Below are 22,710 nucleotides of genomic sequence, written 5' to 3' on the forward strand. Positions count from 1 at the left end.
TAATGCCGCTTTTTAACAGTATTCCAGTTATATCACGGCGTGTCAGCTTGATGTGGGAGGAAAGCCCGAACTGATGCAGGTCTCAGACGTTTACCACTTTGGTGAAACCCAAGAGCATGGGTATGGTGCTGACAAACCTAGAAACACACCCAAAAGACCAATTGAATAACATTGCACTCTGGTATATTGCTGTTTGCTTTTTATGTATGGCACAGTTATTTTATGTATGACGAGTCACTGTTTGTGGGTTCTTGCAATTTCAATTGCTTAAAAATTATAACGGATCAGTTCGCACATGATTTTGCTAAAACTAATGTAAACAATATTGAATAAAATCAATAAAATAGATTACAATAATAAGTCCAGTGTACAATCAACACTTTTTATAGCCAGATAGTGAGTGAGTGAGTGAGTATGGTTTTACGCCGCTTTTAGCAATATTCCAGCAATATCACGGCGGGGGACACCAGAAATAGGCTTCACACATTGTACCCATGTCGGGAATCGAACCCGGGTCTTCGGCGTGACGAGCGAACGCTTTAACCACTAGGCTACCCGACCGCCCCTATAGCCAGATAGAATAACAACAGGACTAACTTGCATATTTCAGTACAGATTCGTTAACATGCTATTTACGGTGTTACATGCTCATGGTAATGTCTTTATGGTAATAGCTTTGGAAAAATAATCAGAACTCATTGTCTGTTTGTGTTATGTGAGTTCCCCTCTACCAGGCTGTACTGTTTGGGGGGAAAGTGTGTTATGTAATAACGTTGGATTGAAATTAAGTGCTTTGAATTGCTCTGGATTGTGTAGTCCATGGGTAATCTGTATGAGGTTTGGATAAATGCAAATCACCAACAGTTGGAAACCATGAAAAACAATTCTAGATTTGAATAGATTGAAACTGTTTGGAATAAAAATGCTTTTCTTCAATGTAGTAAAAATGCACAATGAAACAGCTAAACAAACAGGAAATTACTCGACTTCCAAACCTGTTTGATACCCCAATGCCAATTACAAGATGTCCACATGTAGCCAAAATGTTATTTACAATTCATGGTAAGTTGCCATGTTAATATTTGTACCTGAAAAACATTCAATGAGAAAGGAGATAAAAATTGTTGTCATAAATCTCTACACCAAAAAACAAAACCTAAAATAAGAAATGAAAAGAGATTCAATATCCAAGGTGGAAAATAACAATAATCAAAATGGTAGCAAAAATCTTTGATTAAACCAAATAAAATGCAAAGGACTGGATGCAAAGTAAACAACATAGAATGTCAGTTCCTAAATATATTTCCAATAACATGTATCAGAAGAAAGGTGCCTGAGATTAGAACATGATGAAGGAGCTATTTTTGGTTAAACAAATCTTTGACTCATGCTGATGACTTCTTGACAGAGACAAAAATAAGTTCATTATTACCACAGGAGGAAGATCCGCATTGTCCTACAAACAAGCTCTGCCATTTTGTACAGAATTGGAACAAAGTACAAAAGATCGCTAAATGTTAGTGTGTAATTATTAATGTCACATCACTGTATACTATAAAGAACATTATGAACAGAATAATATTATTTGAATTGTTTGACAGGGATTACTTAGAGGTTGACGGATGACAAAGTAGACACAATTTATGGATAACAACTTCAGTCTTGCTTGACAACGGTATAAGGATCTATTCCGAAACAGTAAATAAAGGAGTTGTTATCAATAAAGTGTGTCTACTTTAAAACACTATTTGTAGGGAGGACGAACATTACAAACAACATTATGTACAGCATAACACTTATTGTAGGGAGGACAAACATTACATACAACATTATGTACGGCATAACACTATTTGTAGGGAGGACGAACATTACAAACAACAATTTTGTACAGCATAACACTTATTGTAGGGAGGACAAACATTACAAACAACATTATGTATGGCATAACACTATTTGTAGGGAGGACAAACATTACAAACAACATTATGTACGGCATAACACTATTTGTAGGGAGGACAAACATTACAAACAACATTATGTACGGCATAACACTATTTTATAGGGAGGACGAACATTACAAACAACATTATGTACGGCATAACACTATTTGTAGGGAGGACAAACATTAGCAAACAACATTATGTACAGCATAACACTATTTGTAGGGAGGACAAACATTACAAACAACATTATGTACGGCATAACACTATTTGTAGGGAGGGCGAACATTACCAAACAACATTATGTACGGCATAACACTATTTGTAGGGAGGACGAACATTACCAAACAACATTATGTACGGCATAACACTATTTGTAGGGAGGACAAACATTACCAAACAACATTATGTACGGCATAACACTATTTGTAGGGAGGATGAACATTACCAAACAACATTATGTACGGCATAACACTATTTGTAGGGAGGACGAACATTACCAAACAACATTATGTACGGCATAACACTATTTGTAGGGAGGACGAACATTAGCAAACACATTAAGAACAGGGAAAAAGGGTTTTCTGTTAAAAGGACAGACATTATCCTCTACTATTTCCAATATCCATGTAAATGTACCCAAATTAGTCAGATACATATTGCTTTTCTCAAATCATATTTACAAAATCCTGCGCTACTTGATACACATTGTTGGGTAGCGATGCTAATCCTGGCAACATGAAGCCACCATGCAGGCCAGTAATTACTGCCTGGCACTGGTACAAGCTCCCTGAAGAGGAACCTGAAACGCTTATCAACCATTGTTGCCACAAGAATGCATCGCTTGGATGACAGATAGAGATGTCTGGTCATTTGATAGCCTACTGACAAGTCATTGTTCCAATCTCATTTCGTGATTTGTTATCCGATACGGTCTTGATGACGTAGTGGCCACTGTTTCTATACACTGTGTATGAAAAACAATATATACTTAAGACTTTTATCCATGGAAATCAGAGGTTTTGAGTTTGAGTTGATTAATAATAATAATAATCATAATAATATATCTAGTGCAAAACTCACGCCATTATTACACCGGTCAATGGATCAGTGTGCACTTGATTTTCATTTTTGGCTCCCTGGGGAGTATACAAGACAAGCAGCCAGTGCGGCGCTAGAATGTTAAATGTAGCATTACCATCTCATCCTACTAGGTACTCATTCAATGCTGGGTGAACAGAGACATATATCGAACAAAGTGAGTGAGTGAGTGAGTTTGGTTTAACGCCGCTTTTAACAATATTCCAGTTATATCGCGGCGTGTCAGCTTAATGTGGGAGGAAAGCCCGAAGTGATGCAGGTCTCAGACGTTTACCACTTCGGTGAAACCCACGAGCACGGGTATGGTGCTGACAAACCTACAAACATAATTGGGGCGAACCGGGATTCGAACCCACAATCATAGGTTTCTGGCGTGCCCAAGGGACGCAACTCTGCACAGCGAATCGCGGCGCCTTGGGCGACTGGGCCACCCGTGCCCCCATATCGAACAAAGACTCGGAGGGCTGAGAAGTCAAACTGCAGAACACGGCCACCAATCCTCCTACTCTCTGCGACCAACATTGCATTACTTCACCTGATTTGTGACCTGTGCTCTGTACACAGATACAAAATGTTTGACAATATAGAAAAATATTTTTTAAACCCATGAACTAATTTTAAAATGCATGATGTTAACCATAATAACCATGGCTATAGCATAAAAATAAAACATTACATAAGAGAATAACCAGTTTCGATTATCAGATGCAAAAGATTCCATTGGGTGCTAAAGACAAAATAGAAGTGAAAATTATATGAATGGACCCCTGAAAATCAGTGCTGACACCAGGTGTTCATCCAGCCAAACTCGGGTTTTATGATGTACATCAATCTAGCAGTTAATGATCACCCTAATAACACAATGACAATGTCGCAGTTTCACACAGGGCACGACTTACAATGTCTAGACTAAGACTGGGCACCATACAATTGAGAATAATCGTCCCTCATTAAACTTCTGGGCCCTTTCACAAAGCGATCATAGCACAACAACTGTCATAAGTCTATGTAACATGGGAGCTACGACAGTCGAAACGCTACGATCACTTCGTGAAACAAGAAAGCTATTGTACCAGTGGTTGACCATACACCAGTAGTGCTCACTCTATGCCAATACCTACACATATATCATGGCTTGCCTGCTCATTGTATACTCTCAAGGAAGTTGAAAATGCAATCTCACATTGAGATAATGCCCCGGTAATGTAAAGTGCTTTGAGCATGAGTCTTTTGGTGTAGAATTGGCCTATTATCACTATCATGGGAGAAGTGATACTTTAGGCAATCTACTAATCTATCCTGTCTGTCTAGTGAGACATTTCTAGCTTTGAGACTTGAAGAAATAATATCTTATCATAAACTAGTAATTATAAAGGTACAGAATGACATCTTGACTTACTGGTGATTAGTGATCATCATTCTATTGTACAGTTCAGAGAAACACAAGATTTGTCCTTAGCTACATAAAAAATAATTGAACTCATTGGACATGATGAATGTTTTGAAAAAAAATATGTTATTGTTTATTATTAGCTCCTCCTTACATAAAAAATAATTGTATGTTTGTTTTATGCCGCATTCATCAATATGCCAGCTATATGACGGCGGTCTGGAAATAATCAGGTTTCGACCTGACAATCAATGATTGATATTGTGAGCAACAATCCACGTACGATGATGTGCAAGTCAGCGAGCCTGACCACCCGATCTATAAAGTCGCCTCTTAAACCAGCATTCATAGCTGGGAACCAAATCTAACCAGGCATCCCCACAAGGCTAATTGTATGTCTTCGGACAGTTGATTAAAAAAATATTGTTTCCAATAAAATATCTGCCCCTTATCCTACAGCATTGTTGTAAAATGGGACAGGAATGTTATATATTCAGTTACATAGTGTTTCCACTCTGACAAAGCCAGCTTCTGTTGGCAGTAGTGGTGAACATATGAATAGTATTTGAGCAAACAATTCAGCATGTACCACTTGCCTTCTCAGGCAAGGAATTTTTTATATTTTCACCCAAACCCTTAGGGTTGTTGGATCCGTAAACCAAGCAATTGAATATGAATGTCCCTACCTTGTCAGTAGCACCAGTCATGTGTGGAAACACAGTGGTCTAACTGCCAACTGTGCCATTACAAGGTCAACCAAGGTCAACAAGGACTTCCACAGCAGTGACATCAAACCACAAAGATCAGATCAACTATCAGACCATATCTGAATAAACTTCTTGGAGACTTAAACCTTTCTCTGATACTATCCTGCAAATAACCTTCACACACTTCCTGCACTATTATCCATCCTTATCACCGTGGAAACATCCTGTTGCATGACTGACATCCTTCACTGGAGGCACAAGATGGCAATCATTCACTGGCCAAATTCTGAAGCCTCCTTGCTTCATGGACTTAAGTATAACAAAACTCCACCATCTTCCTTGCCAATAGCTTCCCGCTCCTCACAATTGCTGCAACTCTCATCAACTCATAGTAAGAATCTGAGCTACTTGCCAAGAGGCATGCTACTTCTTCAATACCTTCAATTGGGAATTCTACATGCTACTTCCCCAAAACTATTTCAAACTTTTACAAGCTTAATACTGCTCTCTTGAAAACTATTTCCAGTTCATCTGATGCTACTTGGCTGAAGGTTATAATGATCAACATGCACATGACAGAATAGGTTCACTGATGTTATGTTACAAACAAGAAAGATCAAAGGTAGGACTCTGCATGGTGTGCAAGTTGTCTTGTTTAGCATGTTACATTACTGATATGGAAACATCCTATTTGTAATCGGCATACATCATTTCATGTCAGTGAGGTAACTGGAGTTGGGAAGAATCCTCCCTCTTACAGTGAATCCTACTTCTGTGCTGAATGCCCCTCCTGTTCTGAATTCTCCTCCTGTGCTGAATCCTACTTCTGTGCTGAATCCCACCTCCTGTGCTGAATCCTACTTCTGTGCTAAATCCTGCCTCCTGTGATGAATCCTACTTCTGTGCTGATTCCAACTGTGCTGAATCCTTCTTCTGTGCTGAATCCTGCCATATGTGCTGAATCGTACTTCTGTGCTGGTTCCAACTGTGCTGAATCGTACTTCTGTGCTGAATCCTACTTCTGTGCTGAATCCTGCCTCCTGTGATGAATCCTGCCTCCTGTGATGAATTCTACTTCTGTGCTGAATCCTGCCTCCTGTGATGAATCCTACTTCTGTGCTGATTCCAACTGTGATGAATCCTCCTCCTGTGCAGAATCCTACTTCTGGGCTGAATCCTCCTGTGCTGAATCCTCCTCCTGTGCTGAATCCTAATTCTGTGATGTATCCTACTTTTGTGCTGAATCCTTCTGTGCTGAATCCTGCCTCCTGTGCTGAATCCTGCCTCCTGTGCTGAATCCTCCCTCCTGTGCTGAATCCCGCCTCCTGTGCTGAATCCCGCCTCCTGTGCTGAATCCTCCTCCTGCACTGAATCCAACTCCTGTGATGAATCCTGCCTCCAGTGATGAATCTTCCCCCTCATGCATCCTCCCTAATTGACATATCTTCTCCCTACAGGTTGATCTCTCCAGCAAATTGATAATCGGGACACGAAAGACCCACTGTGGATATCTCATGTCGCTTAAAGTGAAAACAATCAGTCTTCCCAGTCATCATCATCTGGCTGACAAGAGGCTGTCACGGCAAACCATAAATACCTGCGCCTCAAAGCTATCTGCAGCTGCATACACACCTCACACAATCTGCCTCCTCTGAAGTACTTAGTGTCACCAATACACCATCAACTCAAGTTTTTAAACTTCAGTTTAGAAGTATGTGTCCTGAGATTAGTTCCGAAAAACTCCTTATTTGAAAAATAAAAATATGAATGCAGACTTTATGCAGCTCCTGTTTCTTCACACTAACTGAGCACACACTCATCCATGAGCTGACCAATCACTCATCCACAGACACACTCTCAGCCACAAACTGACCACACACTCAACAAAGAAATGACCACACACTCAGCAACAAACTGACCACACACTCATCCATGAACTGACCACACACTCAGCAACAAACTGATCACACACTCAGCCACAAACTGACCACACACTGAGCCATGAACTGACCACACACTGACCCACAGACTCATCCATGAATGTGACCACATATTCATCCATGAACTGACCACACACTCATCATGAACTGACCACACACTCTGCCACAAACTGACCAAACATTTATCATGAACTGACCACACACTCATCATGAACTGACCACACACTCAGCCACAAACTGACCACACATTCATCATGAACTGACCACACACTCATCATGAACTGACCACACACTCAGGCACAAACTGATCACACATTCAGCCACAAACTGACCACACACTCATCATGAACTGACCACACACTCAGCAACAAACTGACCACACACTCAGCCACAGACCGTACACTCATCCAAAGATCACACTCATCCATGAACAGACCACACACTCATCCATGAACAGACCACACACTCATCCATGAACTGACCACACACTCAGCCACAAACTGACCACACACTCATCCAAAGATAACACACTCATCCATGAACTGACCACACACTCATCCACACACTGACCACACATTCATCCACACACTGACCACACACTCATCCACAAACTGACCACACACTCAGCCATGAACTGACCACACACTCATCCATGAACTGACCACACACTCATCCACACACTGACCACACACTCATCCATGAACTGACCACACACTCAGCAACAAACTGACCACACACTCAGCCACAAACTGACCACACACTCAGCCATGAACTGACCAACAAACTGACCACACACTCAGCAACAAACTGATCAAACACTCATTATGAACTGACCACACACTCAGCCTCAAACTGATCACACACTCATCATGAACTGACCACACACTCATCATGAACTGACCAACAAACTGACCACACACTCAGCCACAAACTGACCACACACTCAACCACAAACTGACCACACACTCAGCAACAAACTGACCACACACTCAGCAACAAACTGACCACACACTCAGCAACAAACTGATCAAACACTCATCATGAACTGACCACACACTCAGCCATGAACTGACCAACAAACTGACCACACACTCAGCAACAAACTGATCAAACACTCATTATGAACTGACCACACACTCAGCCTCAAACTGATCACACACTCATCATGAACTGACCACACACTCATCATGAACTGACCAACAAACTGACCACACACTCAGCCACAAACTGACCACACACTCAACCACAAACTGACCACACACTCAGCAACAAACTGACCACACACTCAGCAACAAACTGACCACACACTCAGCAACAAACTGATCAAACACTCAGCCTCAAACTGACCACACACTCAGCAACAAACTGACCACACACTCAGCAACAAACTGACCACACACTCAGCAACAAACTGATCAAACACTCAGCCTCAAACTGACCACACACTCAGCCTCAAACTGACCACACACTCAGCAACAAACTGACCACACACTCAGCAACAAACTGATCAAACACTCAGCCTCAAACTGACCACACACTCAGCCTCAAACTGATCACACACTCATCATGAACTGACCACACACTCAGCCATGAACTGACCAACAAACTGAACACACACTTAGCCATGAACTGATCAACAAACTGACCACACACTCAGCCATGAACTGACCAACAAACTGAACACACACTCAGCCATGAACTGACCAACAAACTGAACACACACTTAGCCATGAACTGACCAACAAACTGAACACACACTCAGCCATGAACTGACCAACAAACTGAACACACACTTAGCCATGAACTGATCAACAAACTGACCACACACTCAGCCACAAACTGACCACACACTCATCATGAACTGACCACTCATTCAGCCACAAACTACACTGCTGTTGTGGTTGTGTTTTGTGGCAGTAGAGATTGTTTATTGTTTGGACTGTTAGTGGAAGCCTAACATTGCAGTGCTGGTCAAATTGTTGCGTGCTGTCTTGGTGAGGCTTTAGCGACAGAAATCGGCGGCAAGTAAATTGGAGTTATTGCCTGTGATGGTTGTTGACGACCATGGCAGGCTTGATCGTTTGAGAAGTTTCGGGATAGGACCATTATGGCATGCTAGATGTACCTATATGAGAGGGCTTTTATGACCTGACTTGCATCTTCTCTACTTGCCAAGTGTAGATGGGATACCAAATTCCTGCCTGTTTCCAACACTATTCTGTATTCAAGAACAGAGACAGGCCTGTTTCAAGACACTTGGCAGTGACAAATTCTGAACCTTCATTGTTGCAGTTATAATACCCTTTGCATTTTAATTTGGAAACCTCTTCGTAACAATTGATAAATTATACATGTTGCTGATAAATCAAGCTGGCTCATTCATCATGTTATCCAAATCAATAGTTAGTGGGTCTCAAGACAAATGATGTGAGAGGCAGCGCTATATGGCATCACCTCAGCAATGAAATGGTAAAGCATTTCTAAATTTCCCATTGACAAGAAAATTCAATTCAAATCAGGCATAAAAAGAGAACAGGAAATAGAAGCAATAAATACAATTTGATAAACAAATTACATAATGAACAAGAAAGATGTGAGCAAAGCTCACATACCCCCGTTATCCCCGCTGGTCAACAACAAATAGTAAATAGTTTGTTAATTAATGAAATATACCTGTTGCTTTAAATCAGAGGAACTGCCCTTTCCTTTGCAACCCCATGAGGATGCATTATGTTTGAAATGAACACATGTTTTTGCAAATATATTTCAATCTAGTGTGGGATAATCAATGCTTAGCACAACATATATTCTTGATGTTTCTTAATGTGTCCATGGAAACAGCAAAAATTAAAAAATTCAGAATCTTGAAACTAGCAAAAGGCACAAGTACTCATTGTGGTAAATGGGTGTAGCACGTTTGGTGAAGCTAGGGTGCATGGTTAAAAAGATATGGGCCGTACAAAACACCCACCCTAAAAGTTTAAGTTTCTGATGTTTCTATGGAAACTGCAAAAATTAAAAAATTCAGAATATTCAAACTAGCAAAAGGCACAAGTACTCATTGTGGTAAATGTGTGTAGCAAGTTTGGTGAAGCTAGGGTTCATGGTTAAAAAGTTATGGGCCGTCCAAAAGCTCGGACGGAAGGACGGACAGACGGAATGCTATATACCCCCGATGTACTTCGTAACTGGGCTATAATAACAATTTTAACTTCATGCAATAGTTCTTCACATGAGTAAGGGATTAAGAACACACATTCATATGATAAATATTCTATGGAAAAAAGACACACCAAATATTTGGTGTACCACAATATTGTGCCTTGATACATGTATCGTATCGATATATCATGTATCTATACAAGACAATACAAGTATATATAGCACAAAATGCTATTTTATGTACATATTGTATGTACAAGAGGTCTCACCCAATCCACTATCCTATTAACTAAATCTTCTAAATAGTTTCAGATGGGCTACTACCGGTAATCATTTCCTTTGATTGTGGAAATGTTTCCCTGACATGCCAAGTGAGCTTTCATGTATTGTGTATCATATTATGACCTCGCAAGCAAGAAAACTGCGTTGACCAACACCGTGTATCATTACAGCCCTTAAAGTTTCTCAAAGGAAAAAATGAAAAGGTAAAAACATATAAAAACAAAACAAAACAAATACAGTGAAAGGCTGGATGGATCAGGATGTTTATTCTCTGTGATGATCATTTAGCAGAATTATACCATCCACAATGAATTACATATAGTAATTATCTTTCTTATAGATGAATGTTCATCCACATGTGGTCAAAATAACATTAATTATTCAAAACTATTAACATGGTGAGTGATTTCCCTATGGGTCAATATCGTATACTGTTAATTTTAGGGGTAGAAATTTACACCCAGCTCTTCTCCAGAATTCACACTAACCTCTTGCCATTTTAATTGGAAAATTAGATTACATCATCTAGATGTTAAAAATCCCTATTTTAGACATGGTAATAACCTGACTACAGACATCACCAAGCTTGTACAATAATGAGCTGTCTGCCTTCAATACATACTTCTCTCTTCATCATACCGCTGGTATTGAGAGACAGGCAGAGGTGCACAATTATAGACAGGAATAACAAGACATGACTTCGAACTTACCCACTTGATATCCTAGATATTATTTTCTGTGTAAGAGAGGCGGTAGATGAAACACATTCTGTTATCCACGAGCTTTTCAAAGACATTATTAATCATTAAGCTCACTTTCATTTAAGTCTGGCCGCTACAGCTCAATCCTGAAAATGTCAGCAATATATAAAAATATTGTCCATACAGACTGGCGGCGGAGAGCCCACCTGACAACATGGCAACCACGGAACTTGTCCACACAGAAATGTCAAGAAAGCCATGAGTAGCTGTAGAACGACAACACGCATTGTGTAACATCAGGCGCACTCGCAACTTGCACACCAGTGTTTAGCTGGCATGGTTCATACTATTGGAAAGGTCTCTAGCCAGATCATATGGCTCTCCTTACACCAGGCCATGCACAGAAAGGTATGTAAACACCAGAGAAGCAAGGGGAAGATGAAAACACATCAATGTTTCAAGTCCGGCAGTCAATAACTGTCAGGAATTGAGTTATAGCCATCAAACACAGGTATGATCAATAGTTCCACACAAAGACAAATGCAAGTCATTAAGTCCTTTGGTTGAGCTATATATACCACATTTAAATACGATCAGTTTAAATTTCTTTTGTATATGTCCCATTCTTTTCCACTGCCTGTCCTGACAATGGGTTTGATGTGAAGTAATCATTTTCTCGTGGCCTTTTTAAAGGTAAAACAAACACTTCACGGAGACCCAAACCTAGGGTAAAATAGAGACAATCTCTCTAAATTCATGAAGTCAAAGGATGAAAGTTTGACAGAAGTGACAGATTTGTGATAGGTTAAAAAGACTGAACATGACATGAGAAGGCAGAACCATTATGGCTGAAAGAATCCAGAGATAAGATCATACATAGTTTTGACACATTTTCTTAGTGTATTTCATGCAGATTGTATCCTCTCAATGTACACTAGAACATAGGGTGGCAAGCCCCTCTCTCGTGAAAAGTTTTCAAATAAATGTTCAGTGCATTTCTTCTACCAAAGGAGACCGACCGCCTCTGTGGTCTAGTGGTAGAACATCCGCCCGGAGAGCGGAAGGTCCGGGGTTCGATCCCCAGCCATGTCATACCAAAAGATGTGAAAAAAAGAAAGAATAACAACTACAAGAATTTCTACCCAAATCCAACTTTATGATAATCAAAAAAAAATCCTGTATAATGCATTGTTTTCTTACATACTGGTACCAGCCAACCAAATATTTCACTACATAAATCCTTACATCCCCAAAAAGGAAAAAAGTCTGCCTTATCACCTTGCTGAAGTTTGGCGCCTGTGAATGGGGCTGATGACACTTTGGGTGAAGGAAATCAAGGACATACCAAAAGATGTTAGAAGATGGTACTTGTTGTTACACTGCCTGGAATTAAGGGGATAAAACAAGGGCTGGTCGGCTGAGCGTGTGGTTAGTTCATGGATGAATGTGTGGTCAGTTTGTTGCTGAGTGTGTGGTCAGTTTGAGGCTGAGTGTGTGGTCAGTTTGAGGCTGAGTGTGTGGTCTGTTTGAGGCTGTGCATGTGGTCAGTTTGAGGCTGAGTGTGTGGTCTGCTTGAGGCTGAGTGCATGGTCAGTTTGTTGCTGAGTGTGCGGTCAGTTTGAGGCTGAGTGTGTGGTCATTTTGTTGCTGAGTGTGTGGTCATTTTGTTGCTGAGCGTGTGGTCATTTTGAGGCTGAGTGTGTGGTCTGTTTGATGCTGAGTGTGTGGTCAGTTTGTGGCTGAGTCGGGTACTTATGTTATTCATTCACTATATAAGTGCAATAATCTTGAACCCAATGTCACGCCACCTCACCTAAAATTAAATATTTCCTACAAATCAGTCTCTTTCAAACAACGAATAACCCATTTGGTCTGTTTCCATTTCTGAGTGTGTGGTCTGTTTGAGGCTGTGCATGTGGTCAGTTTGTGGCTGAGTGCGTGGTCAGTTTGTTGCTGAGTGTGTGGTCTGTTTGAGGCTGTGCATGTGGTCAGTTTGTGGCTGAGTGCGTGGTCAGTTTGAGGCTGAGTGTGTGGTCTGTTTGAGGCTGAGTGTGTGGTCAGTTTGTTGCTGAGTGTGTTGTCAGTTTGTTGCTGAGTGTGTGGTCAGTTTGAGGCTGAGTGTGTGGTCTGCTTGAGGCTGAGTGCATGGTCAGTTTGTTGCTGAGTGTGCGGTCAGTTTGAGGCTGAGTGTGTGGTCATTTTGTTGCTGAGTGTGTGGTCATTTTGTTGCTGAGCGTGTGGTCATTTTGAGGCTGAGTGTGTGGTCTGTTTGATGCTGAGTGTGTGGTCAGTTTGTGGCTGAGTGGGGTACTTATGTTATTCATTCACTATATAAGTGCAATAATCTTGAACCCAATGTCACGCCACCTCACCTAAAATTAAATATTTCCTACAAATCAGTCTCTTTCAAACAACGAATAACCCATTTGGTCTGTTTCCATTTCTGAGTGTGTGGTCTGTTTGAGGCTGTGCATGTGGTCAGTTTGTGGCTGAGTGCGTGGTCAGTTTGTTGCTGAGTGTGTGGTCTGTTTGAGGCTGTGCATGTGGTCAGTTTGTGGCTGAGTGCGTGGTCAGTTTGAGGCTGAGTGTGTGGTCTGCTTGAGGCTGAGTGCATGGTCAGTTTGTTGCTGAGTGTGCGGTCAGTTTGAGGCTGAGTGTGTGGTCATTTTGTTGCTGAGTGTGTGGTCATTTTGTTGCTGAGCGTGTGGTCATTTTGAGGCTGAGTGTGTGGTCTGTTTGATGCTGAGTGTGTGGTCAGTTTGTGGCTGAGTCGGGTACTTATGTTATTCATTCACTATATAAGTGCAATAATCTTGAACCCAATGTCACGCCACCTCACCTAAAATTAAATATTTCCTACAAATCAGTCTCTTTCAAACAACGAATAACCCATTTGGTCTGTTTCCATTTCTGAGTGTGTGGTCTGTTTGAGGCTGTGCATGTGGTCAGTTTGTGGCTGAGTGCGTGGTCAGTTTGTTGCTGAGTGTGTGGTCTGTTTGAGGCTGTGCATGTGGTCAGTTTGTGGCTGAGTGCGTGGTCAGTTTGAGGCTGAGTGTGTGGTCTGTTTGAGGCTGAGTGTGTGGTCAGTTTGTTGCTGAGTGTGTTGTCAGTTTGTTGCTGAGTGTGTGGTCAGTTTGAGGCTGAGTGTGTGGTCTGCTTGAGGCTGAGTGCATGGTCAGTTTGTTGCTGAGTGTGCGGTCAGTTTGAGGCTGAGTGTGTGGTCATTTTGTTGCTGAGTGTGTGGTCATTTTGTTGCTGAGCGTGTGGTCATTTTGAGGCTGAGTGTGTGGTCTGTTTGATGCTGAGTGTGTGGTCAGTTTGTGGCTGAGTGGGGTACTTATGTTATTCATTCACTATATAAGTGCAATAATCTTGAACCCAATGTCACGCCACCTCACCTAAAATTAAATATTTCCTACAAATCAGTCTCTTTCAAACAACGAATAACCCATTTGGTCTGTTTCCATTTCTGACCAGTGAAATGAAGTGGTAATCATGGGGTGGACTTAGAATTAGGCCGGAAACACACAAAGTTCAATAAAGATGGTAATGAAGTTGATTTGTGGTAACTAGGGACAGGGGAGGGAGGGAGATGTGGGTCAGGGGCAATGTGGTGGAAGGGGCTGACTCCTTCACCATACAGTTACACTGATGGGAACACGCTCGCCATCACGTACAGGAAGTGCCTCCATGTCCCTTGACATATTAAGCATTTGTAAAGTGATATATCATGGTAGCACACATCAACAATGAGTTCTACTCGTACTTATGTGATAATTGTGTTGAACTGGACCATTGCATGCCCAGAAGATGTTGCAAATATATTGACTGTGTGTGTCCACAAGGCTTGCTCAGCACACTGGTAGATGTGAAATGTTGTCCCGTGGAGTGGGAAATGCCTAGCTTTTGTGCCCTTTGACTTCCTTTTTCGTAATGCTATGGACTTTCTTACTCAGTAAAATTGATGTATAAAAATCATCTGCACCAAAATACTTTGAATTTGAAAATTTAAAAAATATTTAATCTGCATGCCAAAGGCTCGCATAATACAATGCTTATTCCTAATAATATATTTACAATATGGAAACACACTTGGCTAATAATCTCTATTTCCCACAAACCCTGATGATATTACTTAGAGTATGGAAACACCGTTACAAATCCACTCCCTGCTGAAATTGGGATGTTTTTACATCCTTGTATTACAGTGAATCTTGACAGGGTGGTGATGGGTGACATGGACTAACAAAGGCTTCATGGTGTTTTCTGACACACTGTTACAGTCACTAATGTGTAAAGGCTGCTTGTAATTGTCTGGAATTATGCAGGGTTAATAGTGCTAGACCACTGAGATACCATGCTGCAGTTTAACCTGGTACCCCTATCAGTAGACCACTGCCTAATCTCCGAAAATAAATAATTTTGATGAAAATAATGATAATTTTGATTAAAAGGTGCCCCAGTGAGACGGGAGATTCAGGACATGAAGACAATTTAGTTTTGCTTCATTTAGGGCTTTTGCATTACAGAAAGGACAGGGTGGGAGGGAAAACAATATGGTTCAAGGACTGAGACAGACAACATACTCAGACACATTGTGCTTCATGGAGCTAGCCCACAGAGTTACCATGCCAGTTTAACATGGATACCCCACTCAGACACAGCATACTGACTCCGAGCCAACCAGTCCTTGATTTATTCACCAAATCCTGGGTTTCAGGCAGGGAACAACAAGTACCATCTATTATCGTCTTTTCGTGTGATGTGGCCGGGGATCGAACCATTAAGATCTACCGCTCTCGGTGCAGATGCTTGAGGAAGTAATGGATGTCGTTGGCTTGACACCATGTGGAAAGAAGTTTGGAATTCTGCTAGGGCTGGGACGAGTAACTTGGGTACCTGGGTTGGGTGGGTACTGAGTAGGACCTGGGTACCCACAGGACTACCCGGACCCGTGGTTAGTCACGTGATATATTGTTTAATGACAAAAATTATCTAGAACTCTTTGGTTACACTGCAAGTCACTAATGTTCACATTTCTTTCTGACTATGCACCCATTCCTTCTGATTTTTCATATGGTTGAAAAAAGATATAACTTAATTCAACTTCAGTGTATGAATGACCAGATTGTTTAAAACATGTGTCTAAATACGTTTTGCCAGGGCTATGATAAAAATGTTCCCAATCGGACATTTTGAGACATCTCCTGAGACCTACAGTGGGTACCCGTGTAGGGTCGGGTAATAGGGGGGTGGGTACCCGGGTAGTAAATTTGGACTCGTCCCAGCCCTAAATTCTGCCATGGTGGAAGCTAAAGATGCTCAGAACACTATCACACTTGTATCATAGTAACATTTGCAATATTAGTGCAGTAGCCCTACTGGTCACCCCTAGTACAGAATGTGCAGGTCGTACTGTCAAAAGGGGACATGACACAGAGTGACCCCAAACCACCTCCAATACCTTAATAATGTTTTAGTTAACTCGTCCTACCCCTCATTTGGAATCTTAGATAAAAATAAACTTTAAATTAATTGCAATATTTGTTATTTATTTTTTTATTCCTCGAAGCTTAACATTGCTTCTGCAAACACTTAATTCTGCCCGGATGCACTGTATCGACCCTGATGCATTCCTCTTAATATATTATGTTCTTGATCCCTACAGTTTAGCCTTTAAATGTCCCTGACTTCTGGTGCCATTAAGGCAAGTCCTAGCTTTGTCAGAGGCAGGTGTGTGAATGTCAGGGTGGATAAGGATCAAGGCTCACAGCCAGGAGTTGGTGGGAGGGGACGTGCTGTCAAAACAGCTGGGATTGGAGGGTGGGGGCGAGGCCATGGTGGGTTTGGAGAGTGGTGGGAGGGGAGGTGCTGTCAAAACAGCTGGGGTTAGAGGGTGGGGGCGAGGCCATGGTGGGTTTGGAGAGTGGTGGGAGGGGAGGTGCTGTCAAAACAGCTGGGGTTGGAGGGTGGGGGCGAGGCCATGGTGGGTTTGGAGAGTGGTGGGAGGGGAGGTGCTGTCAAAACAGCTGGGGTTGGAGGGTGGGGGCGAGGCCATGGTGGGTTTGGAGTGTGGGGTTGGTGTGAGGCAATGGTTGAGTTGGAGGGCTGGATGGGTTGTGCAGTCACAATGACTAGGGTTGGAGGGTCAGGGTTTGGCATTGGTGGGGTTTGAGGATCAGGGGGTGAGGCTATGGTGAGGGTGGAGGGCTGGATGGGTTGTGCAGTCACAATGACTAGGGTCGGAGGGTCAGGGTTTGGCAATGGTGGGGTTTGAGGATCAGAGGGTGTGGCTATGGTGAGGGTGGAGGGCTGGATGGGTTGTGCAGTCACAATGACTAGGGTCGGAGGGTCAGGGTTTGGCAATGGTAGGGTTTGAGGGTCAGAGGGTGAGGATATGGTGAGGGTGGAGGGCTGGATGGGTTGTGCAGTCACAATGACTAGGGTCGGAGGGTCAGGGTTTGGCAATGGTGGGGTTTGAGGATCAGAGGGTGTGGCTATGGTGAGGGTGGAGGGCTGGATGGGTTGTGCAGTCACAATGACTAGGGTCGGAAGGTCAGGGTTTGAGGGTCAGGGGTGAGGCTATGGTTAGGGATGGATGGGTTGTGCAGTCAAAACAACTTGGGTTGGAGGGTCAGGATTTGGCAATGGTAGGGTTTGAGGGTTTGAGGGTCAGAGGGTGAGGCTATGGTGAGGGTGGAGGGCTGGATGGGTTGTGCAGTCACAATGACTAGGGTCGGAGGGTCAGGGTTTGGCAATGGTAGGGTTTGAGGGTTTGAGGGTCAGAGGGTGAGGCTATGGTGAGGGCTTGATGGGTTGTGCAGTCAAAACAACTTGGGTTGGAGGGTCAGGATTTGGCAATGGTGGGGTTTCAGGGTTTGAGGATCAGGGGGTGAGGCTATGGTGAGGGTGGAGGGCTGGATGGGTTATGCAGTCACAATGACTAGGGTTGGAGGATCAGGGTTTGGCAATGGTAGGGTTTGAAGGTTTGAGGGTTTGAAGGTTTGAGGGTCAGAGGGTCAGAGGCTATGGTGAGGGTGGAGGGTTGGATGGGTTGTGCAGTAAAAACAGCATATGATTGTAGAGTTGGGTGATGAGGCATTGGTGGGGTTGGAGGGCTGTGATGAGGCAGTGGTGGGGCTGGAGGGCTGGAGTGATGCAATGGTGGGGCTGGAGGCCTGGAGTGAGGCAATGGTGGGGCTGGAGGGCTGGGTGATGAGGCAGTGGTGGGGCTGGAGGGCTGGAGTCAGGCAATGGTGGGGCTGGAGGGCTGGAGTGAGGCAATGGTGGGGCTGGAGGGTTGGGTGATGAGGCAGTGGTGGGGCTGGAGGGCTGGAGTCAGGCAATGGTGGGGCTGGAGGGTTTGGTGATGAGGCAGTGGTGGGGCTGAAGGGCTGGAGTGAGGCAATGGTGGGGTTGGAGGGCTGGAGTGAGGCAATGGTGGGGTTGGAGGGTTGGGTGATGAGGCAGTGGTGGGGTTTGCTGGGTAATGAGGCAGTGGTGGGGTTGGAGGGCTGGAGTGAGGCAATGGTGCGGTTTTAGGGCTGGAGTGAGGCAGTGGTGGGGTTGGAGGGCTGGAGTGAAGCAAAGGTGGGGTTGGAAGGCTGGAGTGAGGCAGTGGTGGGGTTGGAGGGCTGGAGTGAGGCAGTGGTGGGGTTGGAGGGCTGGAGTGAGGCAATGGTGGGGCTGGAGGGCTGGAGTGAGGCAGTGGTGGGGTTGGAGGGCTGGGTGATGAGGCAGTGGTGGCGTTGGAGGGCTGGAGTGAGGCAGTGGTGGGGTTGGAGGGCTGGAGTGAGGCAATGGTGGGGCTGGAGGGCTGGAGTGAACCAATGGTGGGGCTGGAGGGCTGGAGTGAGGCAATGGTGGGGCTGGAGGGTTGGGTGATGAGGCAGTGGTGGCGTTGGAGGGCTGGAGTGAGGCAATGGTGGGGTTGGAGGGCTGGAGTGAGGCAATGGTGGGGCTGGAGGGTTGGGTGATGAGGCAGTGGTGGGGTTGGAGGGCTGGGTGATGAGGCAATAGCAGATTTGAAGTTTTTGAGATTGGAGGTAGGAGGTTCAGTGAGGTTCAAATTTGCTGATGTAGTTTGTTGATTGCTCAAAAGGGGTTGCAAAAAAGCCCAACTAGTCCCTGTGTCCAGATCACACTGCAGAAGTGGTAATAAATAAATCAATATTTGTCGCCTCAAGATCACACTGCAGAACTAGTAATAGATAAATTTATATTTGTCGCCTCAAGAACACACCTGCAGAACAAGTAATAAATAAATTTATATTTGTCGCCTCAAGAACACACCTGCAGAACAAGAAATAAATAAATTTATATTTGTCGCCTCAAGAACACACCTACAGAACAAGTAAAAAATAAATATATATTTGTCGCCTCAAGAACACACCTGCAGAACAAGTAATAAATAAACTTATATTTATCGCCTCAAAAACACACTGCAGAACAAGTAATAAATAAATTTATATTTGTCGCCTCAAGAACTCACCTGCAGAACAAGTAATAAATAAATTTATATTCATCGCCTCAAGAACACACTGCAGAACAAGTAATGAATAAATTTATATTTGTCGCCTCAAGGACACACTGCAGAACAAGTAATAAATAAATTTAAATTTGTCGCCTCAAGGACATACTGCAGAACAAGTAATAAATAAATTTATATTTGATGCCTCAAGAACACACCTGCAGAACACCGTATATACCCACAAAAGCAGGGGAAACAAACAGAATCTCGGTGATGAGGGTCAGGAAAACCAGCACCATCACATCATTCATGGACACACTTGTACACCACACCTTATGTTATTTTCACTGTATTTCTTTTCCTGCTTCCAAAGGATTTAAGCAACGATCCACTCATTCATATGCTTTTGATGTTCCTTGTTGCAGGGTACTTCCTTTTTCTAAATGTCAATGAGCATTAGCCGAGACTTAGATGTAAAAACTCCTGAAAATGGATTTGTGTCGGGAGACATGGAGATTGCACATATTTCTTGCATCATAAAGTCTAGCTGAGAATCAGATTATGTCAGCCATGGTGTTATGAGGCACTGGGGAGAAAAACAACAAAAGTATTCTTTTCTCGGCATTTCTAATTGATTCGCATGCAAATAAAACTGAAGCCGATCGACTAGCACAAATAACTCACAAAGTTATTACAATGCCGAGGTACAAAACCATTAACCCAAGGGACTCAGCCTAACACGTTTTTAGCTTTATATTTCCACACAAACAGTTCAGCTTGCAATTACAGGAGTGATAGAAAGGACTAGAGAAACAATAAAAGATTACAAAACAGAATTACCAATTCCTAGTTATCTGCAACAGGTGAAAGCTCTCAAAACTCGTTCTTAAATTCGTAAATATATAAACCATTGTAAAATGAATGTGTGCTGCATTCTGATTGGTTGAAAAACATTGCTAAATGGGATTGGATCACTGCATGTGAATATTAGTATCCTTTTCACTTCTCAATCCTAAATTTGACCCAAAAAAACAATTTGACTAAGTGAAATGGATTCAACATAAATTGCATATTAAGTTTGACCAATATTCATTAGAAAAACTTTGTTTACTTAATATTGTCCACATTCTGCTAAGTAGTTTAATTATCACAGAAGTAGCCTGTGAAATCATCCATTGTATCATGAGGCCAATGCATTCCAGAGTGCATTCATACCATTCCACAGTGCTGACATACCATTCCAGAGTGCTGACATACCATTCCAGAGTGTTGACATACCATTCCAGTGTGCTGTCATACCATTCCAGTGTGCTGACATACCATTCCAGAGTGCTGTCATACCATTCCAGAGTGCTGTCATACCATTCCAGTGTGCTGTCATACCATTCCATAGTGCAATCATACCATTTCAGAATGCTGTCATACCATTCCAGAGTGCTGACATACCATTCCAGAGTGTTGACATACCATTGCAGAGTGCAATCATACCATTCCAGAGTGTTGACATAACATTCCAGAGTGCTGTCATACCATTCCAGAGTGCTGACATACCATTCCAGAGTGCAATCATACCATTCCAGCTTGTGCTCTTGGCTCCATCACACATCACATAATGTTTCCTAACTATAAAGCTTGTGCTCTTAGCTCCAGCACTCATCACATAATGTTTCCTAACTATAAAGCTTGTGTTCTTGGCTCCAGCATTCATCACATGTTTTCTAACTATAAAGAGTGCTGACATACCATTCCAGAGTGCAATCATACCATTCCAGAGTGATGTCATACCATTCCAGAGTGTTGACATACCATTGCAGAGTGCAATCATACCATTCCAGAGTGTTGACATACCATTCCAGAGTGATGTCATACCATTCCAGAGTGATGTCATACCATTCCAGAGTGCTGTCATACCATTCCAGTGTACTGTCATACCATTCCAGAGTGATGTCGTACCATTCCAGAGTGATGTCATACCATTCCAGAGTGCTGTCATATCATTCCAGAGTGCTGTCATATCATTCAAGTGTGCTGTCATACCATTCCAGAGTGATGTAATACCATTCCAGAGTGATGTCATACCATTCCAGAGTGATGTCATACCATTCCAGAGTTCTGTCATACCATTCCAGAGTGCTGTCATATCATTCCAAAGTAATGGCATAGCATTCCAAAGTGCTGTCATATCATTCCAGAATGCTGTCATATCATTCCAGTGTACTGTCATACCATTCCAGAGTGATGTCATACCATTCCAGAGTGATGTCATACCATTCCAGAGGTCTGTCATACCATTCCAGTGTGCTGTCATACCATTCCAGAGTTTTGTCATACCATTCCAGAGTGCTGTCATACCATTCAAGAGTGCTGTCATACCATTCCATAGTGCAATCATACCATTCCAGAGTGCTGTCATACCATTCCAGAGTGCTGACATACCATTCCAGAGTGCAATCATACCATTCCAGCTTGTGCTCTTGGCTCCATCACACATCACATAATGTTTCCTAACTATAAAGCTTGTGCTCTTGGCTCCAGCACTCATCACATAATGTTTCCTAACTATAGAGCTTGTGCTCTTAGCTCCAGCACTCATCACATAATGTTTCCTAACTATAGAGCTTGTGCTCTTGGCTCCAGCACTCATCACATAATGTTTCCTAACTATGAACCTTGTGCTCTTGGCTCCACCACTCATCACATGTTTCCTAACTATGAGCCCTGTGCTCTGCCCATCACACATCACATGTTTCCTAACTATGAACCTTGTGCTCTTGGCTCCAGCACAGATCACATGTTTCCTAACTATGAACCTTGTGCCCTTTGCTCCACCACAGTGGACACCGACCCCCCCCCCCCCCCCCCCCCCGTGATATAACCATAATACTGCTCAAACGGGCGTTAAATGTCACTCACTCACTCCAATTCACAACAAAAATAAACTTTGTCCTTGGAAAAGCGGTTCTGGTATTGTGGTGGATCTCCCAAAAACAAGAGTCATATGCCTGTAACACTTATAA

General features: G+C 42.8%; 1 protein-coding gene across 5 annotated transcripts in view; it reads right to left on the bottom strand.

Annotated features, from left to right (window-relative positions):
- The window catches only part of LOC124117231 (cyclic nucleotide-gated cation channel beta-3-like), a 303,270-nt gene that overhangs the window by 85,204 nt on the left and 195,356 nt on the right, over positions 1–22,710 (bottom strand). Inside the window, exon 1 of one of the 5 annotated variants that reach the window (XM_046479013.2) lies at positions 11,233–11,669. The exons of the other annotated variants lie outside the window; for them this stretch is intronic. Within the exon in view, the coding sequence (XP_046334969.1) occupies positions 11,233–11,318 (86 nt within the window). The 5' untranslated portion in view covers positions 11,319–11,669. Of the gene's footprint in view, positions 1–11,232; positions 11,670–22,710 lie in introns of those variants that run through there. 5 annotated transcript variants of the gene reach the window in all.

This window comes from Haliotis rufescens, unplaced genomic scaffold, assembly GCF_023055435.1.
Source record: "Haliotis rufescens isolate VD_foot unplaced genomic scaffold, xgHalRufe1.0.p SCAF_17, whole genome shotgun sequence".
NCBI lineage: Eukaryota > Metazoa > Mollusca > Gastropoda > Lepetellida > Haliotidae > Haliotis > Haliotis rufescens.